The sequence below is a fragment of the Branchiostoma belcheri genome, unplaced genomic scaffold (assembly GCF_001625305.1).
Source record: "Branchiostoma belcheri isolate BF01 breed outbred unplaced genomic scaffold, Haploidv18h27 scaffold124, whole genome shotgun sequence".
NCBI classification, from domain to species: Eukaryota; Metazoa; Chordata; class Leptocardii; order Amphioxiformes; family Branchiostomatidae; genus Branchiostoma; species Branchiostoma belcheri.
The window spans coordinates 130,051-144,333 of NW_017802647.1; the positions used below are offsets into that span (position 1 = coordinate 130,051).

A 14,283-nucleotide genomic window follows, 5' to 3' on the forward strand; every position below is an offset into this window, starting at 1 on the left:
CTAATATATACGAATATATACGAAACTATCACTGCATACATCCTCTATTATTTGTCTTTTTTTGGCCTTTTTTATCTTGGCCACAAATGATTTGACCGTAGAACAAATTGTCGTTTAAACCGAAAGACAAAATTACAATACCCGGGAAGACGTTCTAAGGGACATAAGGTAGCAGAACACAGTTTTCGCCCTATGGGGATTTCTATAGTTAAGGACCCCAAGATGACTCACTTCGACGCGGTAAAAATTATAGCAGGGTGCACTTCACAAATACGAAAATCGAATTATGTTTGAGAAGAAGGTACAAACTACAAAATATACAAGAAACCAAAAAATCCTGTCGGCGTATCTGCTCGTAACGTACACTTTGAAATCGCCTCCTACGGACGTGACCTGAACTGCAGCCGACTCACCCGGAAAGCCAGTTGCGCAATACGGCGCATTTATACACGAACTGCAAAACCTTCACAAATCAAATCATACAGTCTCAAACCCGATACATTACTACACCACACAGCACAATTTACATCTGGCTGACGCTCTTATCAGGCTTTCTACCCAGCCTTCAAGAATATTCGCTGCACTACTTTCTATACCCGCGTCATCGTCCCCGGGGGTCGCCCATTAATACTGTGACCTGCTACCTTGAACCAACTTGACCTTGGATTTTCTTTCGCTCAGTCGACAAAACTAGACAAGATGCGAAACCTGGCCAAATTTTAGTTCACAACTCCAAACGGTTGCTGAGATATTGCCAACTTTGCACTTCGGCACCTGCCATAGGGCTAGGGCCCGTCCAAGGCCCGTACGAGGGGCCATTTAGTGGTCCCATTATCCAATAAAATGTACTATTCTGGCCCTCTTTTTCTTGTTAACAATGATCATCAGTGCCTACTCTATCATTTAGAGTGATTTTTACTTAGTGTAAGGCTTTTTTTACGCCAAAAGGGGGGGGGGTGAACGCTGCTTCGGGGCGGTGGCACTTCCCTACTAAGTCCCATAGTTAAGCATAGGCGGCGGTCATAGCGGGCCGTTGCCATGGCAACGGGGGTCTGACGGTGAAGCAAACTGGTACATTTCAAGTGAGTCTACGTCAGTACTTGGTATACCAAGAAAATTTGGTCGAAAATACTGCTGCTTGGAAATAATGGCCAATTCCCGTGTCTGTTGAAGGTAGCAGAACACAGTTTTCGCCCTATGGGGATTTCTATAGTTAAGGACCCCAAGATGACTCACTTCGACGTGGTAAAAATTATAGCAGGGTGCACTTCACAAATACGAAAATCGAATATGTTTGAGAAGAAGGTACAAACTACAAAATATCAAGAAACCAAAAAATCCTGTCGGCGTATCTGCTCGTAACGTACACTTTGAAATCGCCTCCTACGGACGTGACCTGAACTGCAGCCGACTCACCCGGAAAGCCAGTTGCGCAATACGGCGCATTTATACACGAACTGCAAAACCTTCACAAATCAAATCATACAGTCTCAAACCCGATACATTACTACACCACACAGCACAATTTACATCTGGCTGACGCTCTTATCAGGCTTTCTACCCAGCCTTCAAGAATATTCGCTGCACTACTTTCTATACCCGCGTCATCGTCCCCGGGGGTCGCCCATTAATACTGTGACCTGCTACCATAAGACGTGGTACAGTGACGTCTTATATCTTAACTTGTTGCGTGCCAGATGGCCTGTAAGTCCGGGATTGTTTCAGGAGAGCTATTGCCTTCAAGGATATTGTTGCTTGCGAGGGGGATTGTTTTGGACTCACTATTGAAGTGCATTGAGAGAGATCCGCTAACCCCTCGACATGGCTCGCTATTACATTGGTACTGACAGGGAGTCGTAGGAGACATTCTGTGTACGCGGGGAATGTTCCAGGCCTTGCCCGGAATGTCACGACTGTCCAGAATCTTCCTCAGTTTTCCCTCCACATACTACATCGCTTAGCATTGTCGACTGACCTTAAGCCTTAATTGGAGCAAGCCTCTAGCAGCTCCTATCCCAGGTTACGTTTCTAGTACGTGGAAGATTGAAATACTCAATGACAGGTGTCGACAAATGTACACAAGATAAAGTAACGAAAGTACTTGTACGGCATTTTATTATTTAGGAAGAAAAATAGATACTCGCCAAAAAAAATCTTGTGACGACCCCCGAGGATGACTTGTGGTTCGACCTTTATCAGATACCGTAGGTCAGACACATGTACAGATATATACGTTTGAATGAATGTTCACTCTGAAGCAAGCTTGCTACATATACTGTCCTGACCAATAATCCATCTTTACTATCCAAGCACAGATATATAGGTCGGCTCATGTAGAGGACTCTCAAGTTGATAGCTTATAACTGAATCGACAACTTCCTACTTCTACTAAGTTGTAAAACGAAGAACAACAAGTGGCGTGATGTGTCTCCAATCATGATTTTCATTTGAACCTAGGCAAATATGTCAACGTTGTATCACACTTATGGAATTTGCACTCCAATAGAGGACCTGTCCCACCTACGTACTGTAATCCAAAAGGCAGATATTGGGTTTTCTAAGAAAAAGGAGGCAGTGAGGAAACGGCTTAAAATGTATAGTTTATCGTTTTTGTAGATTATATGAAACAGAGAGGGAATGTCCTTCGCAGTTTCCGACACAAAGTTACCAGTTTCGAATTCACACACACAGTGTTAACAACATATCAAGCACGTCCCCGCGTTTGTTGAACAAAAAAGGCCTAGATCACAAACGTATGTTTACTGCGACCTTGTGATGTTCAAGAGCCTCTGTGATGAAATTGTGTTTCCTTCTGAAAGGAAGCTCAGATAAAAGACCGGTGGTGGTCTCCTAGCACCAATTTTCTCTTCCATCAAGAGGCCTTAATGAGACGTCACCAACGCCATGGCCACCTGGGCTGTTCACCTTCACGTGGACACAATGGACCACAAAATAACCGCCGCCCCCCTCCCCATCTTCCACTACCAGCTGCTGGTATCCTTTGTTTGGGCCCAAATAACGCCAGGACCATGACATCGGAGCTGAAGGGACCAAACTGTTCTTGACCATAAGAAGGACTACTTATACTCCCCGTGTATGGGGTGCTTTCATATTAGAAGTGCCCTGTCAAACAATCGCGGGTAACCCCTGGCGTATTTAACGGACGTTCTTTTCAGTAGAGAAGGAACGCCTTTTTAATTTGACTACGTGCACCTGTACCGTTTGTGGGAATGAGTGGGGCAAACGCGCACTCCTGACGGTTTCTTAGACACAGATCATTCTAAAGGAGTTATACTCAAGATAGTAAAGGACATTGGAATAGGGGCACAGACAGGTTCAAAGACATTTTGCTTGCCTCAGTCACGCCTCCTTTCCCTTAATGCTTCGCGGGTCTTTAATAGTATGATTACTTCTCGGAAAACAAGTCTTCTCTGTTTTTGGAGAATTGGTGGTGTTTTGCGTCTCTCGGCATAATACCGGAAAAGCTTTTTAAACAAAGAGGCAACTGCAAGGTTACAATGTGCGGCGATGCAGCCTTCAAAACAAGGAACCGTAAGCGCCACAGACCATCGACGCCACCGTCAAGTGATTATTCTAAGAACTGCTGCGACTGCTATATTATATTACCATACAAAATGGTTTGCCGACACCTCTGACCGTTTATGCCTTATTTGCATGATTTCAAGATCAGCTGATGTTGAAATGCAAACCGTCAGTGGTGTCGGCAAACCATCTTGTATGGTAATATAATATAGCAGTCGCAGCAGTTCTTAGAATAATCACTTGTTCCACTTGTCATCGTTGATCGTTGATAGCTTGCACACACTGACACATATACTCTTTCTGTACTTTGTGCCGTGTTAGGCCTCCGGCATGAACTTGCAAAATAAAACGAATTTACAATACAATACAAAATGATATTAATACAACGTCATTTATTACAACGCTGTTTTAGCACTATCCGTAAAATGTACACAGATGGCTCCTGGTTCTACTATATAAAATTCTAGCGTTTGTCAGTTCGGGTTTTGCGGGTCTGTCCGTTCTCGTCCATTGTCCTGTTCTCGCCAGTCTAGACGGCCCCGCTGGTTCCTTGCCCTTTCGCGGTTTCACCCCGACTTCCTCTTTTGTTCCGGACCATTCTAGAAGTTCATTCGGTTGCCATACCAACAGATGAGGTTGACCTTTCTCATAACTCATCGGTCAAGACGGCTGTCATGGCGGTGTGGCGCCAGTAACGTTTGGTAAAAAGCCGGGAGGCCATTGTGGCAGACTATGCGGTTGCTGAGATAATAGGCGAAAAACGAGCGCGAGCAGATTTGGTCTCGCATTTCTTGGCACTTCAATTCAAATTCTCGAGGAAAACCTGTTCATCTTGATCATGGCACGCTGTTTTGAACGGTGGAATTCCGCCTGAAGTTTCCATGTGGGTAAAAAGTAACTTCGGCCTGAATCTGCGGACAAATTTGTCAGAGGCACAAGAGCATGTGTCTTGGTCAGTCGTCTTTAATAGTGGATACTATGACAATATCGATTGTGCACTGCGATATTGTCGAAAGATACCTTAAAAAGTGGGCAAATGTTCTAGTCTATGATTCTGCTAGTTTGCTCATGTGTGCTCTTCCTGCTCATTTAGTAGGGTTTATAACATTACACAATGTTTTAGCAAGACAACGTTATAATTTCCAAAGGAGGCGTAGGATCCGGCTCAGTCTCACATGATCCTACATCTACCCAGAGATCACAAATGTCAGTCCTTCACCACTGGTGTGCCAAAGCAGCAAATCTGTTCCGCCAGCCTGTCCCCGGTACAGTGGTCGTTACCACTGCACTGGTTAGCGAGCACTCCACGAGTCAACATAGTTACAATCGAGACAGGAATCCCCTTCCTCGTTAAAATCTGACACAGTTACGGGGAAAGATGTTTTTAAGACCCTGCGTACAAAAGACGCTGTGGGGAGAGCCCTTGCCGAGATGCTAAGAGGCGTCCCGACCGGCCGGGGTCACCTGTGTCACGCCTCATTAAGGTAGACAGGTGCCTTCAAACGGCCCCGCCACACCCTGTGTCCACACTCCGCTTCTTCAGCAGTGGGGTGGTCAGCTCGCCTTGCAGGTGGGACGGGCAATTACGGCGCAGTTCTTGCCAGTGGAGCTCATTAGATCGGCTCAACTGAAAGCAGAACTGGAGACGCCATTGTCTCAGCAAAGGTCTCTCTGATGCTATAAAATGCCCATTCCGTGTCTATGTAGACTCCCCACTTTGGGGGGAACACACATGGCATTGATTTTACATGGTGTCACGTCCTGCATCGTTTTGAACCTACTAAAATACAAAATTACAACTGTATTGTGCTTCTTTGATAGTCGTGATTGAGACGCTGGTGTGTGGTCGAATTCTCCGTGAGAATCAAGATTTTCTGCTCTTTTAAATGCGGCTAACACCTTTACCTCTTTATACAGCTATATAATACAGCATTTATTCAGGGTACACACATAGAGATTCATCTCCAATTCACTGTAATCAAGTAAAGAAAAGAGGACCAGGTCATACATTGCCCATATTCCACTTTATTCCAGCATTTCATTGTCAGGAATAAGTAGTATTTACATCATTTTTGGTATGGTACACGTCGTCTTCTGCACAAAAAAATGAAGCAACGCTGTACAGCACAGCAAGGTAACTCCGCACTCATTGAAGAAACACATCTCTAACATAGAAACTACAAACCAACAACAACGTCTAGCAATCAGCATGCTGAGAACAACGAAAGCATAAATTTCAGAACAAAAACAGCAAAAAAAGGCTAACATTTTCTCAATGAGTGACACAAGTATGGCAAACATTATCATGTACATTCATATGATTGTATCGCTTATGCAAATAACTTACAATTTGTATTGGAATATAAAATCTTGCTAAAACAAGTGGTCCCATTACACCACACACTTCTAATGAACAAATTTTTTTATACAAAAGCTCAATGAAGAAAATGGCAGTGTAGAAAACTTTGTAACATTGTCGATGATTAGGCTTTAAATATATCATGGCACCAGCACAAGAGAGCACAGATGGTGTATAATTTCTATACATTTTGCACAATGAGCTTTTTTAGAACGGCATATTTAGAAAGATAGCTCCTTTTGTGCGATACGTCCAGATACTGTCTTCCTAAATCACAAATGGTCTGGTCCAAAAAGGTCCTGGTTCCCAATAAGGGCATGAGGGCCCTAAGCTCCCTCCCCTCTACCACCATGGGTTTCTGACTTCTCTTTCCCACGGTCTAGTGATGTATGCTACCAGGTGTGGAAATAAAACATTTGGGTTCAAAATGGTTGAAAATCCTTCGTCGTCTCTGGTTGTTTGTTGCATACAAGGAAACATGTTCCAAATGAGAGCCGGTAATTAAACGACCCTGATCCACATAAAATGTGACAAAACTAAAGCTCTTCCTTTTTTCTGTCAAATTAGTGGAAAAAAAATCAAAGACTCGAGTAAATTTAGCTGGGAGACAAACAGATGTTTTCATGGGGTGTTTGTACAAAATCCAAAAATCCCATGAAAGCATCATTCATTTTTCAAATAATCCTAATATCTGTGTGTCTAGTTACAGTACCATATGCACATAATTTAGTTTCCAAGAAATCTTCCAATATAAGCTTTTAAAAACTACCCCATGAAACCGATGATTCAGAAAATAACTGATGATGTCCTTATCAAGTTCTCCAAAAATTTCAGCAGCATGTCAGCAACGTTGATGATTTCCTTCCACTTTCGGGGTTACCGGTTAGCCCGGGGCGTTAAGGGTTTTACGTCAACCTTTCCGGTAACCAATAAACATGAAGAATTTGATGCCTAATCTGTTTCCTGTATCCTTGTGCTGGGACCATGAATAAGCTACAATGCAGGCCTTCTTCAGTAGAATAATCTAAAACAGAATTCTACACAAACTAGGCTAATCTAGTCAGCTGTCTAGAATTACAAATCATGATTGCCAACATCTAATTATGCCTTTTAACACAACAGCAGCATAACATATTGTTTGGTGGTCATTACAGACAAAGATGTGTACACTATGATACAAGGAGCAAGGAGTTCTAAATCACAATGTGAGATTGAACATTGGCATAAAGCTGTGTGTGGTTCAACTTCAACAGGAACTGACCACCATGATCTCTGTAATCAGCAATGCACAGCTGTCTTATCTTTAGAGATAAGCTTAGCCATTGGTCATGAAGTTGTAAGTCTGTTGGCATTACGTCTACACCATATCACAAGTGATGATGACAAATGATGCTTTTCCTGTCATGATTTCAGAATATCCAAACATGTCTCTCAATTTAATACTACAATACAAAATATTCTGTTCCTTTACATCTATCACATCAGTTTATTGTGTGATAGAAGTCAACACAACACTTGTACTGCCTAATGCCAATGTCCAGGCCACACAGATTTAATTCTATAGCTGTGACCCATAAAATCAAGTTTTTATGGCTTAAAAGGGGGGGGGTATGATAATGGTATATTACATTTTGATCTTGCAAGTATGTTTTTGACAAGGATAACATTTCAGCAGTAATGAATGATGTTGTCTTTTACAACAGCAATATTTTCCAGAAAGAGTATGTATTGCACAAAATCTCTTCTTAAATGCAAACAAAGGTATCTACAAAGTGTGGATAGTTAAAACATCATTGTCTTTTCTCTTTACAACATGACGTGGTACTATTAAAATGCGGAGGATTTAAAAGACAACGGAATTGAAAGCATCAGTGATTTTCTCACCATGTGCAGTTATGATTGCAAACTGATTGATAAAATCTAGGATATTATTTACAGGTAAAACGTAATAGATTATCTGTGGTTTTCCACCTATTTACATTAATATACAGAAGGCACTGTAAAATGGGAAAACCTGGCAACTGTTGCATTTTGGTAAATGCGGCAGTTTTGTTAACACTTTTGTACTAACATTTCTCCTAGCCACGTAATAATGTACACAGTTCTCTAGAATGATGCTCTGCCAGTTTGAATCTTCCTCCAAAATAATTTGATTCAGCATTGCCAGTTTTTCAGCATTTTACAGTATTTCACTTGTATTGTAATAGGAGATTGTGACCAAAGCTGCAATTATCTTCAGCTGTGCTGGACATAATCATTATTCACATAAGTAAGTTCCTATACATGGAAGTGGTTTAATTTTCCTTGTTTGAGATGACAATGATAGATCTGAAAACCATAAAGATTGGCATCCAATAGTTATGGAGAAGTCATTATCCTATGGGGTTGCCTAGCAACCATCAGGTTACCCATGATGCCTCTAGCCATAACAACTAGAAATGCTGCTGCTAAAGTAAACTGTTCTCCCATTGGCTGAGACTAGACCTCTCTCTCCCAAGCCAACTACTTCAATGTGTTTCTGGGGTGTGTTTGTGTTAATGACAGTGTACTTGATATTGGTCAATGTCACCTTTTAGACCAGGGGATCACAAAATTAAGTCACTGTTTCACTGAACTGAACCCTAAATTGAGACATTGGCTTTTCTTTGCTTGTCTTGGCAGCAGACATAAACAAAGGAGTCTTGTGGCCCTTGATTAGGTCCAGATGTATCCTGGGCATTCTGAGGTGGGGAAATACTCCATCCAGAATCATCCTGGGAACTGTATCTTGCTGAAAGGTGGCCGGGGCCATACACCTCTAGGGGTGTTTACTTTATCATTTAATATTTGGGCGGAAGTTGCACTGAAGGTCGTCATAAGGTCACAAAAGATGGCCGTACCAAATGTGTGTCCTGGGCCAAGGTGACCTCTACTGCAGGGAGTGACGACCTTGTGCCCAAACTGTCCCATCAGATTGTTACATATGGTGCACAAACATTCCATGTTTGGCAAGGGTGACCAAGTTTTGCCTCCGTAAATGTTTCTCCATGAGTGCAACATGGAGGAAGAAAGGACAAAAATTTGCAGTAGCAAAGGGTCATGGTATAGTTGTAAAGTGATAGCAAGTATCCTCTTTCGAGTCTTTGTACTGGGAGCAAAAATATCACCTGTTGAATCACTTCCATATAAGAACTGGGCCACTTTTTTGCTCAGCTGCACAGCAGCAGGGTAGGGTGAGGGGGGTGGGATGGTTCCTGTGGAGGCCACAGAACAGGTCATAGATCATCCTTTCCAGTGATCACCTCCTCCATGTTACACATGTTCCTTCCTGTCCTGGTGGCATATTCTGCCAACTTCTTGAATTCCTTGAACCGAGGTGCACAGCCCAGCCGCGCCTTCCCAAAGTGAATGCTTCCCGTGATCAGGAACTGTCCCTCCCCCTGCTGCACTCCGCACTTGAGCGGCGTCCGCACCAGGCCGTGGTGGTGACCGTGGCTGTTGGCCACAAAGATGCTCTCCTTCTGACGCAGCACCTGGCTTGCCGAGAGCTCCAGCGTGGATTCCTTGGTGTCGGCATTGTTTGTCACTGACTTGATCCTTGCTTTCACGACTGGAAGATAAAAGGAGAGGCTAACCGTTAGGTCAACTCTGTATAAACATAGACACAGACTTCATCAAGTGTGAACCATCGTAAATAATAGAGTCTGTAAGATGGTGTAAAAGGTCTTCCGATGAAGTGTGGAAGAACAACCATGTGTGATGTTTCACTTTCAGCCTGGCATGCGAGTAAGAGATATACAATGACAACATGCACGGGTGGTAACACTGGAAAAGATCCATTAGTGCCAGGTGGGCTTGTAGGTGAAAAGTCTTCCAACATGGAGAGCAAGTAACTAGACACTGATAGTGATACCACTGTTTGATGCTGTTGGAAAAATGTCAAATATTTTCTGCCCAGGACAGGTGGTCCTCAGTCTGGGACACAATGTGAACACACCTGTGAATTGTGTCAAGCACTGAGTATATCAGTGTTCGAAATACCTGTCTGCAGTCTGCATTCTGCAGATAGATTTTCAAAATTGCAGAAGAAAAATTTATACAATCTGCAATTTTGCAGAAGGAAAATAGACTCCAGATTCAATAGTTTTCAATTTAGCAAACTAGGAGCTTTCAGACTAATTTGCATCATCTTGTCTTGACTTGTCTGACTTTTGTTCCTTTTTTGACTTCCCAAAATTTGTCCTCACTTTATTTGCATATCAATCAACAGGTTGTACTTATAAACCTACTTTCCCCTCTGGTCTCTCAGTCACTGACGAAAGCTAGAGGATACAAGCTGAAACGTCTGACGTTTTCAAAATCATATCCAGTTGCTTGAGTAACTGTTTTTTGGCGTAGCAAACTAGCACTCTCAGGTCCTATCAAGGGCAGACAACACTTGAGCTCCTGTTCTGAAACAACTGGAGCTCGAGCTTCTTCACTAATTTGCATCATCTTTGTCTTGACTTGTCTATCTTTTGTTTCCTTTTTGACTTCCAAAAAATGTCTTCACTAAATTGCATATCAATCAATAGTTTTTTCTTATAAACCTGCAGTACTCCTTCAGTCTCTTAGTGTCACTGATGAGAAACGTAATAGTCTGACTGTTTCAGGTAGCACCAAAATTATATACAGCTACTTGAGTAACTGTTTTTTGTGTCTTTTATTAGTATGTTTTAGTATGTTTTTGCAGAAAGTATTTCCAAATTGCAGAACAAAATTTTGACTCTTCTGCAATATTGCAGAGCACTGAAAAAAAGTATTTCGACCACTGGTATATGGATTGTAAAACACAACGAAAAATCTAACACATATTTGACAGCCCATGGGCAATATTTCAATATGCTGGAATAAATCAAAGTGTTCTGCTTAGGTGAACACAGTGGACATTAGAGATGGTAGATGGAAAGACAATGAGTGAAGATGCTAGGATGGACAGGCACAGATTGAGAAAGGATTGTCATGCTCAGTTTGACATCAGACAAGAGCTCACAAGTAGACACAGACAGGCAGCTGTAGACAAAGAGGGAAGAAAAAGGGTGAATTGTTTACACCATAACCTCTATAGTTCCAAGCAAGTGACAACCCCATTATTCAAGTGCAAGTTGAAAATGTCTGACGGAAATTAAGCCATCAACTGAAAAGGTACAGCTGTTCCCTAATTAATTGAGTCTATCATCCTTGGGCCCCACTCCCCAGACTAAGTCCCTGTTGCTAGCAGATCCAAGACAGTCTTGAGTCTCAAGGTCACAAGGTCAAGTGCACACAGAATGCCCTGGCATAACAGAGACCTCAAGTTCTGGCAGCTGAAGTCAGTCCTTGTTATGTTCACTTCAGTTTCTTCTGGGGGTGTTATCTGTCCCACATGAGACAATGTAAGGCGCAGACTTGGGGCAAGTCTGGAATGTTAAGACGGAACCACAGGAAGAAATCTGCAAGGTGGGATTTCTGGTTTCAGTAATGATGGTAGATAAGTGGCATTGTGGGATACATTTACTGTATGGTATACAGAGTGAGATTTCATCAAGGGATGTAGTCCTATGATGCAACACAGGAGGAAACGGAAGGGCCAATCATGACAAAGATCTGTCTACAACAGGCAACAGCCAAAGTGTGTTTTTGCCATGCATCACGAAGTACATGTAAACAAAGCCACCACTCCTGGCAAGGAATTGTAACATTACAGATTGTAGAAGTATGGTTTAAGAATTTAAGCCCCCTATGGATTAAGGGTGCAAGGTTTATAGAAGCATACATAATCCATTTGTTACTATCAACAAACTTTTACAGCACCAGTTGACTGGTTCCCAATCAGTTACAAACACAGTTTGACGATGATCTGACACATACATTTTCATTTTGTATGCAATCAAACAAAAGCTCTATGTAAATCTTAATACAGTAAAGATACAAAGGAATAAAATATGATCACACTACCCATTAACATGTCATGCGCTTCAAAAAAAAATCTTTTTTTAGGATTCATATGCACTGATTTCACAGACACCACACAATAGAAATCAATTACTGATGGTAAAGCCATGTTATCCTACAGACAAAGAGCATAATTGAACAGTGCCTTTTCATTATATTTCCATACAAATTGGCAAATAAGGGGCCCATCTAATTTCAGGGCATGCAAATCAGATGTATTGAACCCCTCACCAGGGGTTGCTAAACCCCTACCGCTTGTTTGATCAATGTTTTAATCACCTTTAATGAACCCAGCAAATTATACAAATATAAGCAATCCTAAGCATTTTTTGGCTTGGTATGTTGGATACCAGTACTTAGCTATAAATTTTACCTATCAAGCTGTCTTCAATCACATTTAGAACATGTACAAGGCTACATTTTTGCCTTGTAATCCTTGCAGCTGATACTGTTGCTGGTGTTTTCAGCAAAAACAGGTTGCCACAAGGTTGCCATCTGAATGACAACCATGGAAATTGCATGTTGATTGTTTTGATGGGTGATCCTTACATGTAAGATTTCTTATCTTTCTCTGAGCTGATGGTTTGACAGGCAGGACTTTCTGTTTCTCTACAAAATGTGGGAGGGGGCATCCAAATGGTTTTATGACGTGATGCAATGACAGTTTCTCCATCCTGTACTCATTACATTAGTTATCCCAGTTGCCATCCCATATGTTTTATAGAAGGTATTGCACTGTTGTTGACCTTATATGGTACAATGTACAGCCACAACAAGAACATCAACGATCAAATACATTTTCTTAAAAAAATCACCAATTGATGAATTCTTATTTAGTAGATATTTCAGAGCTAACTTTTCAGACAAGACATTTCCTGGACTCTATGATCCTCATTTCCTACCTGGGATCAAGAAAATCTACCCAAGGATAAACAGAGCCTGTTTTTCTGTGTTATTCTTGACCAGGTCTCATCCCAGGGGTCCCGGCAACTTATCCCCCATCTCAGAGTCCAACCCCCAGCCTATCTGTGAGCAGCATTAACCTGGCTTACGCCTGCCAGTGGGTTATGTGCAGTAATTGGGAGCCATCCTGCTGCGCATTGCTGCAGCTCAGGCAGGAGGCTCAAACGTTGTCCCAGTGGTTTCAATTTGGACCCTGCAGGATTCCTACTCTCCGCTAATAACGCTGCCTAGGTGGAGGCGCCAAAAGAAGATGTCTTGGGGAGCTGTGGAGGAATGCAACACCTCCACCAGGGTCAATAGCCAAGATGTGCTTGCCGGGATACCAGCCAGTCCCTGGTTTGGTCCGGATTTCTCCACATCTGTGTGATTTCAGCTCTCCTAATCTTCACTGTTATGAAGATGGATATTAAAGTGATGACTAATAACTGATCTTCACATACTACAGGGCTGGTAGTGGGTATAAGGCTTGTATTTCACATGTGGTGTATCTGACTAAGATCATAATTAGAAGCAATTGATGGAATGGCAGAGAAATGGAGTCCAGCAAAGATCCATGAAGTCTTAATGTGAAATTCAAAATTTCTACCTGATGATCTTTCAGACTACAAAACTTGGCTTCAACACATGTTCAATATAATACATTACAGGTATAAAAGTGACCCCTTTATCCATACAGGTGCAGCACACTTTTCCTAAATCCCCTCATCACCTTTGTTTACCAGTTTGCAGAGGCTAGCTGTGGGGTGTAATCTTTTGAGAACAAGGGTCTGCTTCTCATTTTCTTCCCAAAAATTAGTTGTAATGAGGCCAGCCAGCCTTGTAAACACAGGGAGTCTGCTAGAGGTGCCTAGCCTTGCTCACTTGGCATGCCAACTATGCAGACTTTGTTTCCAAGAGGAATAGAGTGTCTCTCCAACAACTCCAGGGTAGCAGGACTCCACTGAACCACTGACCTACATGTACCTAATTACGGAGGTGGGAGGACCGCCTTGGTGGAGACTGATGGTTGATGTGGATTAATATACTGCATTTGAGTCAAGGGGTAGGGGTAGGATCTTGTCAATGAATTTGTCCAGGAAGATGACAATAACATTTCCTTTGTGCTGCCAACACCATACTACAGTATATAATAAGACTGGCAATAAAACTGTTGCCATAGTCTATTATTTAGTGGTGTTTAGTATTTACCTGTTAATGAATTTGTTGTGTGATATGGTTGCCATAAATTAACTTCCAAATGATGACTACTTATTTACTAGGTTATAATGTTTGTCCCTGAGGCTTTGCCAAAACTTCTCGATTTCGTCTAAATCTAATGACTATTCTGTGCAATCTAACTTAAGTGCTAAGTCTACTGGTATCTATCTACATGTATATTCTTTTATCAGTGATGGTTGTGTTCACCTCAACTATATAGTTCTCTCCATTCTTGACATACTTGTGGCTAGGGCTTGTGGCTGATCCAA

General features: G+C 42.0%; 1 protein-coding gene across 1 annotated transcript in view; it reads right to left on the minus strand.

Annotated features, from left to right (window-relative positions):
- Window positions 1-5,548: 5,548 nt before the first annotated feature.
- LOC109463297 (meteorin-like protein) overlaps window positions 5,549-14,283 on the minus strand; it is a 29,431-nt gene continuing 20,696 nt past the window's right edge. The window contains exon 4 of the mRNA XM_019760044.1: window positions 5,549-9,491. Within this exon, the coding sequence (XP_019615603.1) occupies window positions 9,157-9,491 (335 nt within the window). The 3' untranslated portion in view covers window positions 5,549-9,156. The remainder of the gene's footprint in view (window positions 9,492-14,283) is intronic.